Raw genomic sequence first — 16,745 nt, forward strand, 5'->3', positions numbered from 1 at the left:
CTTAATATACCTAGTAAARTTCAAGCTTAGTAGCAACCTGTGTCTAAAACTTGGATCTGCTTTTTGCCTCCAATTCAACACCAGCTTGAACAGGCAAATGCTGTTTTGGCTTTGGAGTCATTTTGTTTTTGGGAGCCAGGAGTGGCAGTGGATGTGAAATGGTTACTGCAGTTCCCTGGGGAGATGCACTATGGATGGAGCAGCTCAGGCACTTAGGGTTTGGTCATGGAGCCAGTGGGCCACTTCAGCTGAGTGCACTTGGTGGACTTTGGCCAAAACATCTCTGATCTATCAGCATTGTGGAAGATGTGTTGTRCTGGGGTATGCATTTTGGTGATGACAGTGGCTTTTGTCCTTCTGAAGAGCAGTGGTGGCTGCTTGCAAGGAGCGTGTGAAATGACAGWCACCATTCCTGCTGAATCATCTCCCTCCTCCTACCAATTTTTTTGTCCTCAAATGACCTGGAAGGCCAGTCGAATGTGTATGCAAGTGGCATATCAAAGCAAATCCTGCTTGCTGGTAGCAAGTATTCTTTTCATTGTGGTAAAACTTGTAGCAAAAGCATTGGGGCATTTTTGCCTCTTCTTTATGGATAAAGGGYCACATTTTGGTTATGAGGAGCTGTGGTTGTGTGGTTCATGGTCCTCTCTCTGGCCAGACCCCCTTCAGATCCCCAGTGAGAGATRATGGGATCTGCTGAGCCTCAAGTCCCGTTTCCTTTCCTACAGTGTATGGCCAAAGATGTGGCAGCGTGGAGGGGCTGTCACGGGGTGAGCCCCAGCACTGCCTGCTCGGGCTCAGGACGGGCAGAGGAGAGGGCAGGGCTGTGGGGATGCCCAGCATGGGAGCCCTGCTGAGGAGCTGGCTGCTGGGGTGGCTGTCAAGCTGGTTTTTTTCATCAGTAGCAGCTGATGAATGGATTTATGGTTTGCCCCCCACCAAACCAGAATGGGTTTTAGTTAAGTTTAGGGCCTTTTAGTTAAGTTTATTTTTTTTTTTTTACATTGCAATGGAGGAATTTAAAGTCCTTGGAGTTTTAATTATTACTGCTTAGGTTGTTCAAGGCATAGATGTGAAGCATCTAGCCCTCACTGGGTCTCCTCCTGACTGCAAGAATGCTCTCACAAGCAGTGCTGGTATTAGAAATCTGTTCCCTTCTTTCTTTGTTGCTCTCCATGYACTTCATGTTTGAAAACTCTTTATGATGGGAAGGCAATCTTTCAGTTAGTGGAATTTGGCAGAACCTGATGCTCCCCATGTGGCCATGGAGCTTTTATGTAAATCCTGTGCTGCAGAGGACTAGGCAAATGTTGACTCAAGAAGTTGYCTTTTGTAAGCTGGAAGCGTGATTCACTAATACCTGTGGTGTGCGGCATGGGAACATGCACCATTTAATTCAGTGGAAAGCTGTGGTGTTAAATACTGTTTATAATTTTATATATATAATATATATTATTTATCATCACGGAAGAAAATTAACTAATTACAGTTTTCTTTTTGTCCTTTTGCTTTTGCGCCTTGTTTGCTGCTCTTTCTCTGTCACCAGCCATCTTTGCTTGGCACTGACTCCCACCACTCCTCGCCATCCTCTCAGCCTGGCCCCCATGTATCTTCAGCAAAGCTTCGCAGGAGATGCAAGGAGAGCACTCGGACAAAGTCCTTAGGCTGTGAGGCCCCCAAAGAGAGCGCTCCAAAACGCAGCGAGTCGGAGCCAGACTCTGACAGAAAGGGGCGAGTTTGCTCCGCCGAGCAAGACGTGGCTTTTGGCTACAAGCAAAAAGCTGGCAAAGGCGGAACTCTGTTTTCCTTCTCCTTGCAACTTCCAGAGTCATTTCCTTCCCTCCTGGATGACGATGGCTACCTGTCGCTCCCTAACCTTTCCGAAACCAATCTCCTGCCTGCCAGTGTGCAGCACTACCTCCCCATCCGCTCCCCCTCCCTCGTGCCTTGCTTCCTCTTCATTTTTTTCTTTCTGCTCTCTGCCTCTTTCTCAGTGCCATACGCCCTCACTCTCTCCTTTCCTCTGGCTATGTGCCTCTGCTACCTGGAGCCCAAGGCGGCCTCCTTGAGTGCCTCACTTGCCAATGACCTGAGTGACAGTTCAGAGGAAGAGGTGTGTACCTCGGCATCGAACACACTCTTTTTCGTGTTCAGTGCTTCAGTCCTAACCAGTGTTAGATTGCTGCAATAGTGGTCCTACTTTCAGAGCCTCATTTCTGTCTGTGCTGATATGTTAGAAGGGTTTTTTTTTTTTTATGTTTGGGGGTTGTTGTGTATTTTTTTTCCTCTTCTTTTTTTTTTTATTTTTTTCTCATGCTGGGAGTACAGCTTGGAACCCAGGGTTAGGCACAACACTGTGGAAGTGGCTTGGCTTGAACTGTGTYAGCAGGTGCAAAGTGACTTGCAATAAATAATAAGACCTTTTACTTCCCTCTATCAGTTTATACTAGGGTTAGAATAGTTATCTAAATAGTGGGTGTTAAGTACAATTTTCCACATAATTACTGAAGCATGCAAATATATGCATATGTATCTACATTTATTTATATAACTAGGTACCCAACAATAAAGAGCACGTTCACCAGCATCAGTATGTTCGAAGTCCAGATGGACTCAGCTTTTTGCAAAAGGCTATCAGCTGTAACTGAATCCCAGAAAAGGYTTTCTGGTCCAGCAAAACCTGGATCTTGATTTTCAGCCTTGATCCCATCTCTGCTGCAGATTAAATTGTTTTGCCATGGTTAAATCCAGTGCATCAGTGAGGGGTCAGATTGGGACAGCTGTTGTGCAGCTGTTGCGGGAGCATGCCATGTGGGCTGCCTTGACATTTGCAGCGTTAGATTAGCGCAGCCAAAACTGATGCCTCAAGCCACCGGGGTCATCAYGGGCAGATGAAGCAGCTGCGAGAGGAGGCTGCAGTGGCTCTGGGTATTGTGGATGTGATGGTGTGTMCAGAAGTAGGAAAGGGATCTGCTCAAGTAACGGAGTAACTGGCATCTCAGTTTTTGCTGGAGCCTGATTACTCTTCGTTGACAGAATAAAAGAACAATTTCAGGTTTTCCTTGATTTTCTATTTTCCTCTTCAATTTCCAGTACAAAAGTATGGTTTTGCTTTGTATGTAAAGAAAAAACCCAGATCATAGACCAGTTGGCCATGTAAAAAGCCACCTTTGCCACTTGTCGATACCTTTGCAGTAGCTCTCTTCAATAAACCAGCTAGCACATCCAAACATTTGTGTCATCTGCTGCTGTTGGTTTTGTAAGACTTGGGGCAGGATTTAATTTCCTTTTTATGGAAAGCCAAAAGTCACATCAATTTGTCTTGTAAAAACATTGTCTTTRGATGCTTTTGGCTCTGTTATGCCTAGCAACTAAAAAAATAACATGCAATTTCTGATAAAAGGCATCCAAAATGCTGCTGTCTTATTTCTTGTCCTCATTTTGAGACAGCATTTAGGTCTCAATTTGCATTAGCTCTGCACTTGGATTAATCTAATAGCAGTAACAGCATTAATATAGTGCCAGCTCCAGAGGCAATAATGAGGCAGTGTTTATGTAATACATTRGTCTGTTCCTCTTTCAGAAATGAGCACTTCTTTTTGTTAGTAAAGTGAGAAAGTATTGAGCATAAAAACATCTAAAATAGGCTTTTTAGTATCACTCTTTTATGAGRGTGATTACTCTGGCAGTGCTTCCTGGCAGAAAACACAGACTTGTGCCTAATCCAYGGGGTATTTCTTGTTCAAAATATTGCATGAAAGTGAATATGTTTTAAACTCGGGYATGTCTGCATTACATTGGCAAAACAAATCACAGCAGTTACGATCACAAGTTAGGGGAGGTGCAGCACGTCAGGAGAAGCTGCCTTTTGTCCTGCTCCAGCCTTTGCCTGCCCGCCCCACCCCAGCTGTACCACAGCCCATCTCAGAGCTGAGCCTGGCCTTTCTTCCTCTCCACTCCACAGGAGAACCTGCCTTGCTCAGCCTTAATTCACYGTTCCCTGCTCTGTGATAACCCCAGATCTTTATTTCAAGTAAYTCAGTAATGCTGACTTTGACTCCATGACTGTTGATTGGCTTATTAGCAGACATTTATGTTTCGATAAAGGAAGTTTTATGCTTTATTTAGGATTTAATGCTACTTACGGCAAAAGAAATAGGAACCTCTTTTCTCTCCCTAGTTCAGAAAAGATTGCACACAAAGATGCAGAAGACTACAGCCAGAATCCTGAACCAATGTCATACGTTGCTGAGCTTTTTCTCCCTTGAGCTATCCATCTGGAGTCAGTCCATGCAGTCAGACAGAATCTTACTCCTTAGAATTCACTGGCTTCTGTGTTTGTACCTTAGCAGCTAATTTTCTACTGACTTCAATTTCTTAAYTGAACCCTATGTGCCAGACTTGTGTTACAGTGCCTTGACACAAGTTTTTAATTCTTTTTAAATGCCTAGATTCCTTAGTTCCTCTTTGTTGTTTGGGMATTTTTTGTAAATAGGAGTGACAATGCATATGCTTTTTTTTTTCTATTGCCATACCATTAGAGTTGTCTATAGTGTTATAAAGATACAAGATCCTTTGCTAATAAAGAAACAATTTTCTAGCAGTTTAGTGAAAGCAGTTGGCCCAGCCTAATAGACTACTCCGATATTACACTTCCATTTAAAAATAAATGCAGTCTGTCTCATGAGTGGTCATTGCTTGAGAAATTTTGTGTAACTTGCATTCATGYGCTTAGCAAGTAGTGCAAAATGTTTGTTTATTCTTCTGCCTGTCATACAAACAATACAAACTCTTCAAGGAAGGGATGAATAGAAAACAAAGCAATGAAAAAAAAATCAAACCATTGTCTTATGAAGCAATGGAGTGGTCAGAAAAGTACAAAGGATTGGAGGAGACTAAAAGCTAAGACTGATACTCCATCCACCAGTAGGTTGTTTTTTTCTTTTTATCGTACTGATGTGATTGGAGGATGAGATGTGTTGTCCTGGCTTTAAATTGCCTGCCTGGGTTACTTTAGGTTATCYAAGGACCACAGAAAATCACTAATTAAAACCAGTGCTTTCACTGCTATCAAAACAACTTAGATGTGCCATTCTGGGGCAGTAGGGTGCACTTGTTAGTTTTCCATATGCTTGCCTGACGTCAGAGTAGTCTTTTGAACCCTGTTCTCGGCCTAGAGTAACCTCCACTCCATTCTCTATTAATCTTGACACTTGTGTTCTCCKCTAAAATGCTCTTCATGGTGTCAAGCAAAGCAGGGATAGATCAGTCTGTGCAATGCTGTGCTTTGTTTCATTTTTATCACTCATACCTAGTAAGTGTTTTGGGGGGTGGGTAAGTTACTTTTGTTTTTCTTCTGCTTTCATCCACATTCTTAAATGGAATGAGAAGTATTTTTTTCTTCCTTTAATGGCAGTTTTCTTTCTTTTTACTATCATTAACAATTATCAGCTGCTCTTTATTGGAACTGAGTGGGATCTGAGCCTTACCATTACTCCACAGACAGACAGTAGATGGGCTGGGGGAAGGGTTATTTGAACTCCTTGGTAATGCAGACAGCCTCATGGTGTATAAACATGGAGACAAGAACAACTTCTGTACAAATGAGGGGCTGAAAGTCAGATGACTGTTAAAGTAGCTTTTTGTTGTTATTGTTCACTTCTTTTAATTATCGTTTTCCCCTCCGGATAAAAATTTAACCACTCCTTTATATTGTCTAGAACAAAAATTTGTTTAATATTTTTCTGTAAAAAACCATTATGGGAGAAAAAGCTTGTTTTGAAAATATTAGCTGTTTTTTTCCCCGGCCTTTTTTTTTTTTAAGCTACCTGGCTTTCTTAAGGAAAAGAAAAAATCTACTATTCAAATAACACTTTTTCACTAATGTTTTGTTTGGCTTATAAATTTGTTCCAGTAAAGCCATATACTGTGTACAGTATGCCTCGAGTCTTCCTCTGAGTCTGTTCTGTTTACTAATATAGCATTTTTATTTTGCTTCTTTGACATGTGCGTTGTTTGAAAAGCAATGCTAATGCAGTTCACAGGGATGTTGAGTTTAACATCTCCCCGCGTGAGCCGCGTGTACTGATGAGCTGGGTTTATTCTTTATTCCTGCCTTCCTCTCGGGACCCGGGTACTTGTCTAACCCAATAGACTGACAGTGAGCAGACGGATACTGCGGCTGATGGTGAGACCACTGCCACCGAGGTTTGTACAGTCGCCGGCACCCAGCTATGGCAGGGGAGAGCGTTTTTCCTCGTCTCTTCCCGACCCTGGGCCTCGGGGCTAAACCGCATGTCTGCTACGGCAGTTCAGGATCCCTCCCTGCGCGTGTTGTGCATGTGCGTGCCTGCAAGGGGGACAGCTTTGCTAGGAGAATCGAGTTTCCAGTGCTCCCTGTGTGATCCTCTCGTTTCTGAGCTCGGTTTGGAAGCTGCAAGGCGCCTGCGTTGTGCGGTTAGTGGGGCAGTGGCTGTGTCACCCACGCCAGTGCTGCCCACCYGGAGGGTCGTGCTGGCCGGATCGTGCCCTGGGGATTTCTGTTTGCTTGTTTGTTCTTATACTCTGCAGCCTGAGTGGGAGAGTGGGGAAAAACAGTAAAAAGCAGTTTTCAAATTTAGTGAATATTGGTATTCTCGCATTTTAGATATCTAAGGTTTTTCTTTAATGTAATTCCACATGGCATCTTCACGTATTGTCACCACTAGTCCAAGTATTCTTTTCAGAGGAGAAATGTAAAATGTTTATATTTTCCTTGCACTGGGAAGCCTCAGTATCCACAACATGATACACAGCCTGTGCAGGAAAATTCAACCCTATGCGACTTCACTGAAGTGCATATAATGCTTTCATAATTAATATGATTGCAGCTGCAAACATGAGCTGAATTTCGTCTGACATCTGCTAGAAGACAGTCTTACCCTAAACACTACTCTAGGTTTTCAGAAGGATCTCATTAATATTTGAGACTGTTAAAATTATCGTCAAGGAAAAATTTTCTGTGTGACACGTCAGGACAATTCAGCCTGGTCTGTAAATAGAATAAATTTGAACTGAGTTGTAAAGTAATCAACAGATTTTCCCATGAGTAATTTGTCTAATTAGGACTRTATGAAAAATTAACAATAAAATAGCAGCATGGGCATTAAAAGAATTCAAATGGTGCAACAACAGAAAGTCTGTTGAGATGAGTCAGGAGTACAAAATGCTTTAAAGTGCTTCTTTTACTCCATAGCTTCAGGTCTTGATCCCTGCAGAAAGTAAATCATAAAATTGTGACATTTAAAATGTTAGTTTTATTGCTCAAAAAATGCACGTTAATCTCTCTAGTTGCCATCTTTATTTAGAGGAGAAGATATAGCACATCTCAGTTTTCYTTACGGATACCTGATTTTCAAAATGTGTGGTATATTTGCCACGTGAAAGTTGTGCCCTCAGAAACTGGACTGCCAGGGCAGCCCTTTTGGCATTGCTTTTGAAAATGTGCATTGAAGGAGAGAGGATGTGTGTGCCATTCCAGATGATAGGTCCTAAAAGAATATATACAGGCTAAATATGCAAAAAATTACAGAAATAAGAGAAAGGGACAAATAATAGAAAGGGACTAAGGTTAGGGAAATAGCATTTTAAGCAAATAAAACGTGCTTCCTTCTGCAGAAAGTGTTGCAGGTTGTTTGCCCATGGTGAGTTTATGCAAAGCTTTGCTTGCAGCYCAGATGATGTCATATGTGTAAACTTTGGGATTACTGAATTCCAAAGAATTTGCTGTTGCTGTTTGGTCCTAGATTAGCTGCAACCTTGGTGAGAAGGTGCAACTGCTGCTCCATAAATAGAGATCTATGAATGTGGAGCATAGCAATATTTATAAAAAGAAGATAATAGGCCTTTGTTAACAAAAAACAAATTCGAGGAGGTTTTCTCTGTTTAGAAAAACCTTACAAAGCCAGTGTGTCTACTCCTTCTCCTAAAACCCTGAATGCAGAGAAAATGGGACTTTAACCTAGAGTGTACCTCTCACCAATGTTCATAAAGCCTTCATTCGTACGAGTGGGTAAGGTGTTGTTTTCCAATCTTTCTCATGCTGGCAGTCGGATCAAGAGGAGGACGGAGATCTAAAGGCACAGGTACAGAAACGAAAGGTCTAGATGTTGCTCAGGTATCAATGTTGGAGGTGTTCGCCTCTTTCAGCATGTTACTGTCGGTTCTCTGTGAAGAAATGTGTAGAAACAGCATTTTGTATCCTTCAATACTGTGTCCCTTACCTTTCCCTTTCTTTTTCACTTCTTTCAGAATAGTCTGATTAAGCGAATACAGGGTGAAAATGTGTATGTCAAACATAGTAATCTTATGTTAGAGGTTGGTATTGGTATATACCAGTGCATGTACGTACATGTGTGTTAGTTATAGTGGTAAACTGTGGATCTGCACTATGATGCATGAACTGTGTACTCCCACCTGCTAATAGATTATTTTTTCTCTCAGATTATGATGACTCTCCTAACTTGTACTATAAATATCGATATATGCGTGTGCGTATCTGTGTGTGCCTCCACGCGCATATGTATGTCTGTTTGGAGCCTCTTTAGCAGGTGCAAATTCTAGAGATATGGATAAGCTCTTTAAGAGTGTATTTGGAGACTCACTTGTACGAGATATGCTATGCTGTTCTCTTCCAAAATGCCACATTTTCACAGAGTGTTGTGTTGGTGCTGTGCTCCCCGGCTCCCTGAGCTGTTACTTCCCTCTATACTAACCAACTTGTGTGTTTTGGCTCTGAAGTTCGGTTGGCTTAGGATGTATCACAAACTGCTCTATTCTTTTAAAACTGTCCAGGATCTAGACAAAACCCAGGAAGATCTGATGAAACATCAGACCAATATAAGCGAGTTGAAACGCACCTTCTTGGAAACCTCCACAGAAACGACTGTGTCTAATGAGTGGGAGAAGAGGCTTTCCACATCTCCCGTTCGGCTTGCAGCAAGGCAGGAGGATGCTCCTATGATTGAACCACTAGTGCCTGAAGAGGTCAGCGTGAGCTGAAAGGCTTCATTATGTATTTGTCTATTCATTTTTACTTATAGCAGTTCTCACTAGATTAGAGGCTGTAGTTAGAGGCCAATCACTGCTTGCAGGCATTCCCTTTTCTCAGGACTCAGGCTCTAGCAGCAAAGATGGSAGGAAGAGCAGATACCATARATGTATACATATATAAATATRTACATATTTAGAGAATRAAAATTGCTGGAAGCMGYGTGGCAGAACTGGGTCTCTTTGAGGGTRCAAAATACAGGCGTTGTTACAGGTTCGGTGAGCTTGAGGAAGTCCAGTCATGTGTGAAAGAAACCATGAAAGTGATGGAGAGAAAATTTAAACRATGGTGACTGGTTGGGAGCAGTGGTGTAGTGAGACGGGTGGGGGTTATGGTGCCAAACTTGACRAGAAAATACAGAGCAAAGGGCAGAACTCTCTCAGTCTTTGAAGACAGGAGGAAATAATGATGATAATTAGAGCTTCTTGGCCAGTTCCATAAAGGAACTGATGGTTGCTGCAGTCTGCTGGATATCATTTCATTCAAGACCCAAYGCAGATTGCTGAGTGTCTGTGTTTTCATGCAGTGTGCATGTRTGAAAAAATCTTGCTCACTGTGCAGTCTTGAAGTGCCTGTGAGAAACTTGCCAATTTCAAAGCTGGTGTTTACTTGATCTGTAGATAGATAAGGACATGTAGGGCTAGCAAGGCAACATTTGTGTTGCAGTAAAATACATAGTGCAGTGTCTTGGCTCAAGTCCAGCAGAACAAAAAGAAATAAGCTTGTGTGGTCTGCCTGAAAGTTAATATTTTTATTCTATTATGAATGGATATCTGGTTTCTGTCTCACGGGAATTATCTTTATGGGTACCTCTTGCTTTTAGCATTAAAGACCAATAAATGGTCATGAAATTTGTTTCTGTGCCCGCAGCACTGATGTGATGTTGTAAGGAGCACAGTGTCTGGATAGTGTAAGTTGAAAGAGTGTTCTGCTTTCCCACCTCAGAGGTGKGAATAACCCACAACTTTGGGGAAGGGACCCCTGGAGGCATGCAGGGAGCAAGTGTCAGCTTCTCCTCATAGGGAAAGGGATATTGCTGAGGAAAAGGCCCTCACACCTCCTCCTCTCCCACATTATASCCAGTGGCTGATGTGGGCACCAGACATGCGTTAGTGTGGATTAAAATACCTAAAAAAGCAATCTCAGTGCTCAAAGCTTCCTGTTTGAGGGGACACAGAGGAGTTTTAGTGTTGCTCCTGCTTCCTTGTTCAGGAATCAGAACAGACCCTAAAAACAGGTTAGTTTGGTTGTAGTTGAAAATAGAGCTTTATCCTTCAAAAAAGTGAAATTGTAAGTACCATGAACAGGATACATTTACCATAATAAAGATGTAAGGAACTGCTGGAAAGGGTGCCTAGCTGAGCCCGACTCAGAGGATTGCAGGGGAAGCAAACTTAGTGCCACCCTGTTTGTTTAAWATCTTGATTACTTTAGGAATTTAATAAAACCTTTTAATTAAAACACACAAGCAGTAGCAAAATATTACACAGTATGCTTTACCCTGAGGAAACACATATGAATTTAACCATTCATTTGGAAAAGAAAAGAGCAAGAATTATCCTTATTTGGTATCTCTTCTCTTGCTAGTAGAAGGTGATTTGCATAAAAGCAATGTCCCGTTACTGTATCTTACATGCATCTAATCTATATATGTTTCACAGAACCTCATCCAAATGAAGGTATTTCTGTGGAAAATTGAGAGCAGACTTGAGTTGTCAGAGCCTAACTCTGAGGTCACTTCTGCTGTAGACAGCACCTGGCAATCCTTTTGGTCCCAATAAGTGGGATGGTTTCAGTTTGCATGTCCTGATGAGAGGGGCATTTTTCAGGAAAAAGCTGAAGACATCCATAGATGACAATCAGCACCTTGATGTCCACTAAGAAATGCAGAGGCAGTTAGGACAGTGCAATGCCTTCTGCTAGTCAAACAAGTTACACATTTCATTTGGCATATCCCTTTAAAATGTATTCACTACTGTTWCCTGTAGGTCCTTCATATAATAAAACAAAAATATAAGAGAAAACATGCCCTTTCCAAATGTGATCTTCGAGCATTTGACACTTGAATGTGTTTGGTCAGTGTGACTTTAAACMTGCCTAGTCACCACTTGGTTTCATAAAAAAGATGGGGAAATACTTTGGTTTTCCTTAGTGATGAAAAATATTTTTTTAAACATCTTCCATGATGGTGGACAGAACTGCAGAACATGAAAGCCATCATACTGACAAACTCCTTGTTTAATCTGACCTGGATTGGATCAAACCAACACTTTAGGAATAAAGGAATCACGCATCTCATCGCAGTCAGGGAGTCGAGCCACTTATCCCTTTCTCTGTCTTTCTTTAAATTTCTACTTTTCCTCTTTGGTCGTGCCAGTCAGACTTCCATTGACATGTCTACTGAGTACAGCAGCCACTGAAGTCACTAGAAAGGGTTTGGCAAGAAACCCATTTTGCTCTGCAGGGGCTTACTTTCTCTGCCCAAATGACAACAGTGCCAAGCCCAGAAGGTGGGCTGAAAAGACTTGGGAAATTGAGTCTTACCAACATTTAAAAATTTCCCTGTTGTCCAAGTTAGAGAGATACTCTACTATTCTCACAGCACTGGGAAAGCATTGATGGGATAAAAGTGAGGAGATTTCAGTGTCAGACTACMGGATAATAGAGCAACAGTTAGCTTCCTGTGTAGGAAAAGTGCTTTTAAGACTTCTAATACTAAGAGCAAACACAGGGAGAGCTGAAACCTTTGCTGGGCACTCCTGCCTGCTTCAGCAGAGAGGGCTGCAAACTCAGGAGAGRGCCTTGTCCAGAGTGAAGGTGGAGGGGCCTGTTCTGGGCTGTTGGTGGAAGCTGTGTCAGTTGGCATCAGTCACAGTTAAATGAATAATATGAAATGAAACAAATGCAGTGCATCCACTSCGGGGTGTTATTCAATTTAGTGGGTTTTGTGCATAGCATTGTATACCCGTGTCTGCTTTGCATTCACCATAGAGAGACTGATAYCACTTCTTACTGGAAACCTCTGTGCTGTAAATGGTTCTCTATAGTTCTGTTTCCTTATTTTCCATGCAGTTAATAATTTGTAGAGTAGAGAAATATGAAGAGTTACTGTACAGTAGACTTTATACCCTCCATTTACTAAAATCATTTATTCCCCTGACATTAGACCAAAGAAGAAACAGAAAAATCAGAAAAACTCATATTTTTGCAGAAGGGAGGTACYACATTCCTTGAAATGCAGGTAAAAACAAACAATACTTCATTGAAATGCAGCCAGAAAGGATGGCAATGATTTATTATTTTATTATCTTTTTTCCTTTCCAAGCCCTCCCTTTTTATATTTTTTTTAAATTATTATTATTATTTCATAAGTTTCAGACAGAGATATAATCTGGGGACCAAATTCTGAGGAATGGGTCCTTTTCAGAGCTTATGGCTTCCTAATGGASACTGATTTCTCTGCTAGTTAGAAATCTACTTGCACGGTGCTGTTTGGATGTTGTTTGCAGTTTGCATGCATTTCCAGCATAAACTTCACTGAGAACGTTACGGTGAATGGGGCACTTCTGTCACGAGAATGAATTTCCTTTATATTGTCAAGTGAATTTAGATTATGCTGAGTGATGGTGAACTTTATATTTTTATTGGTTTTTCTATTAGCCAAGTGTGATAGAGAAGAAGCTGCAGGAAGGAGAATCTGCTGGCACTTTGGTTACTTCTCATCAAATCATTATCCAGAAAAGTATCCCATCATCCCTAGAGGTTATTTTTTAATTCATTCGATTTTAAACTACTTCATTTGCTTAGTTAAATACAGAAGTTATGGTCTTAAAGTCAAATAACTGGATGCTGATTGCATAGTCAAAGCAAATCACATAGCRCATTTGCATGAGGAGGAAAAAAAGATGCTGCCATTAAGTTCAATTCAGAATTTTTAGTAGTATGCTTAGTTTATACAGTTTGCTGTGTTTTGCTTCTCCATTTAAACAACCTGAAGGGGGTTGATGTAGTTCTAACGAAAACAAGGAAACTCAATGCAGGCTACGGCCGCATACAAACACTATTTTAAAACATCATTAACAGCATGTTTGTAACAACTGGGATACAGTTGAATGGGCTTATTTGCCCTATTTCTGTAATTTGGTTTTGCCTGTAGTTTTGTGAACCGCTGCAATATGTGATTTTTAACCCCAGGCTGATTCTAATCATCATTTTAAATTATTCTCTGACATGCTATTTTGCTTAAAAAATATAAAAATAGTGTGGCAAAAGTAATTTTTTTGGGTCCATGTTATATAGACCTCTGAAGAAAGAGGCTATGCAAAGAAATCATATTTTGCCTGAGGTGATTCTGTTTAGTTGCTTGATAACTTCTCTAAGAGGTACAACGCTAAAAGTTATTATATGCTTTTGGAAGCAGCAGCATGATTTCTTAAAAGCCTTCATTCTCTAGCGCTCCTGAAGCACAGATAAACCTTCAGATATTCTAATTTAGCTTTTATATCTCAATATAGGGCACTGAGGATTGGGTTATTATAGACAAAATACCCTCTGAGGTAGTTGATGGTGAATCGGAAAAAAATCTGGCATACAAAGTGGTGACTGTGAGCAGTAAAACTGCCTTTCCACCTGAGATATTAAAATCCAGTACCATTCTAATGCAGAGCTTTGAGGACTTGGAAAGTGAAATACAATCCAATGAGGAGAATAAGCAGAAAATGTTCACCCTAGGAAAGTCCTATGATACCATATCTGGGAAAATTGTAACCATGACAAGTAAAGCTAAAGAGGGCGAGAAAGCAGTACAGCCTTCAGTAGAAACGTTGCAAAAAGTGGAAAGGGAAGTGCAAGAATTTGTGAAAACCGTTCCAATAGTGGCCAAGTAYGAAATCCTCAAGCCTGTCACTGATGAGAAAGCCAGGCGGGGATCCGACGTGCAGAGCACAAAAAGAAAGCTGTCTGACTCTCTGGCACCCATAAAGGAAGCAGAATCTCGGTTGCAAAGCCCTGAAGAGGAGAGTTTGAAAAAGACSCTAAGGATGGACCAGGATTTGCAGTTACTTGGTACCCTGGAAAGCTTACAGCTTGGCAAAGCAGAAAARCGTCCTGGCGGTGAAGCTGTAAGAACAGGGGCGTTTGCCCGGACAGATAAGAGCCTGTCTGAGTGGAGATATTCCAGAGAACAGCCATTTACCATTGCTACTGCTCACTATGTTACTGAGTCGTCTGCATCAAAAGTAGTGGTAACAAGTGGCTTTGACTTCATGCCACGGTTTAAAGATAAAAGCATGCCTTCTTTTAGGCAATCCCCTCACACCACCCTACTTTTCAGTTCTCTTGCTGCCTGGCTTTATTTTGACAGCAGCCAACCCAGCTTATTTTTTTTCTCCCATACTTTGAATCCGTCTCACAGTCTGAAGCAGACATTATATAAGGCTTTCAACCTTTCCGGTTTKTGTACTGAAATTTAGTATTGCTGCTGTGGCTTCTTAATAAAAGGAAAAAAAAAAAAAAAGGTTTGCTCGAACCAGCAAAATGCCAATGCTAACAACTACGCTTTGTAACTATTGCTTACTACAGCCATTATGAATCTGCTCTGATTTATTTTCTCATTCTTTTCCTGTTTCCAACCTCGCCGTGCCCCTGCAACCTTCTCTCCTTTTCCTCCGTCTCYGCCTCTGGTTTTGGCAATTAACATGTCTGTGTGTATGGGTCTGCCTTTCCTCTGTGTATGACTCTACATTTCTTTGTCTGTTTAGACTAAACAGTCCACCGGTGAAAAAACCTTGGATGGTTCAGATATCTTCACTTTAATAGAGTCCGCCAGAAAACCGACTGAGTTCATAGGAGGGGTTACTTCTACTTCCCATAGCTGGGCTCAGGTGGCTGCTTGATTCCCTCCATCGATGTCATAACCACACACCAATTACTTTTCCTTTTCTATTGTTTTGTGGTTTTTTGCACAATTTGGAACTGTATAACTAATGCATGTATTCATGTGTGTTTTCTTTTGTTACAATGGACCACAACAGAAACTTCACCAAGAAGAAAAAAAAAAACAAACCAACAAACAGGTTTTTGGTTTTCTCTCATTTCATTTTATTTTGGTCATTTTGCAGGGTGCTGTATTTTGCCGTTATGAAACTCCTGTGAAAATACCAGTGAGAAGAACATTGACACTGAAATTTCTCTTCACCTTTAAAAATTTTGATTCTTGCTTTGTTTTCCATTTCTACTGCACTGATAGCATCCTGAGAATGAAAATCCATGCASTGTGAGAGAAATAACTCGGCAAAATACAATGCCCTTTTTTTTTTATTTATTTACGTTCACAGTACATTAAGCTGAGGAGCTACTGAAAATAATGTTGTCTGCTTCTGATGCTGAGGGTTTTTTTCCTCCTTTCCTGCAGAGAATAGACACGACGACGTCTCAGGAGATAACTTCCAGTGACATGAAGCAAGCAGATCAGCCGGATCAGGATACAGTGSAGAAGGTTGTACAGGAGACTGTAGTTGTCAAGGAGAGACATGGGATGGAGGTGCATGCAGGAGGGGACCCTGCTAAAGYGGCCGGACTTGCGCTGGATGCCCAGGCTGAGGCAGCATCGGCGGTGGCTGCTGGCGCGAAAGGGAAAGAGGGCTCTGCTGGGACTGAGGGGGCGAAGGAGGAAAAAAGGGAGGAGGCTGGCAAAGCCCTAACCAAACAGGAAGGAGTCGCCGCCGCTGCTTCGTGTGAGCAGGCGGAGGAGCACAGAACAACAGTCCAACTTTCAGAGTCTTTGGAAAGAAAACCTCATTTTGAGGTAACTTGTTGTTAAATTGGTCATATCTGTGCTGAAATGTGAATGTAGGCAATAGTAAATTAAGTTAATTCCTATCATCGAAAGTAAAGTGAGCCCAGCTTGTATGATTGCACTTTTACAGCTTTTTTCTCCTCTTATTTCCTCCTTGCATGTCACCTGCAAGGCTTGCTGCTGGTTTCCATCATCAGCAAAATGCCGTGCATGTTTTACTTGAAAGTGCTTTTCACACTACAGAGAAATACCAAATTTCACGGTATTTTATGCAATAGATAACAAGATCAGCTGGCATTCTGTTTGGGAAAGTCCATGGAGGCTGGCAAAGTTCACATGTCCTCAAAGACACGAAATAGATTGTTTTTTTCTATGCTTGGTGCAATTACAAATAAGTGTACTCTGTCTTAAACAGACCATGCTCCTTATCTTAGCCCTGGGTAGAATTTCAAGAGCTGTTTTGTTGAGGGTTTTTTTTTCTGAGAGCTTTAGTTAGAAAACTAAGCATGGACAAGATTTTCATTCTCTTGTCATTTTAAGAAAATGTAGAATTGCAGATTCTCAGAACAGCTGAGGCTGGAAGGGCCCTCTGGAGCTCATCTGCTGCAACCCCCTGCTCAGGCAGGGACATCCAAAGTGAATTGCAGCTCAGGACCGTGTTCTTCTTCCAAGWATCTTCAAGGAAGGATGCTCCATAATCTCCCTGGGCAACCTGTGCCAGTGTTCAGTCACCCCCGCAGTGAAAGGGCATTTCCTGATTTTCAGAGGGAATCTCCTGTTTTTCAACAGGAGTGTTTTTCAACTTRTAGTGTTTAGAACATTTTGGACTTTGTTTTCATAAAATCCAGGGAGGTGCTAAAT

At 41.5% G+C, this 16,745-nt stretch overlaps 1 protein-coding gene across 2 annotated transcripts in view; it reads left to right on the plus strand.

Moving 5' to 3' along the window:
• Positions 1-16,745, plus strand: part of EPB41L3 (erythrocyte membrane protein band 4.1 like 3) — a 141,386-nt gene that overhangs the window by 118,485 nt on the left and 6,156 nt on the right. Inside the window, exons 13-20 of one of the 2 annotated variants that reach the window (XM_057364891.1) lie at positions 1,547-2,113; positions 6,154-6,207; positions 8,088-8,123; positions 8,290-8,355; positions 8,833-9,024; positions 12,255-12,329; positions 14,848-14,970; positions 15,501-15,893. In XM_057364891.1, coding sequence (XP_057220874.1) covers positions 1,547-2,113; positions 6,154-6,207; positions 8,088-8,123; positions 8,290-8,355; positions 8,833-9,024; positions 12,255-12,329; positions 14,848-14,970; positions 15,501-15,893 — 1,506 coding nt within the window. The remainder of the gene's footprint in view (positions 1-1,546; positions 2,114-6,153; positions 6,208-8,087; positions 8,124-8,289; positions 8,356-8,832; positions 9,025-12,254; positions 12,330-14,847; positions 14,971-15,500; positions 15,894-16,745) is intronic. The other variant, XM_057364892.1, reaches the window with a different exon arrangement.

This window comes from Malurus melanocephalus, unplaced genomic scaffold, assembly GCF_030028575.1.
Source record: "Malurus melanocephalus ecotype Western Australia unplaced genomic scaffold, MMel_1.1 scaffold_44, whole genome shotgun sequence".
In the NCBI taxonomy this organism is placed as follows: domain Eukaryota; kingdom Metazoa; phylum Chordata; class Aves; order Passeriformes; family Maluridae; genus Malurus; species Malurus melanocephalus.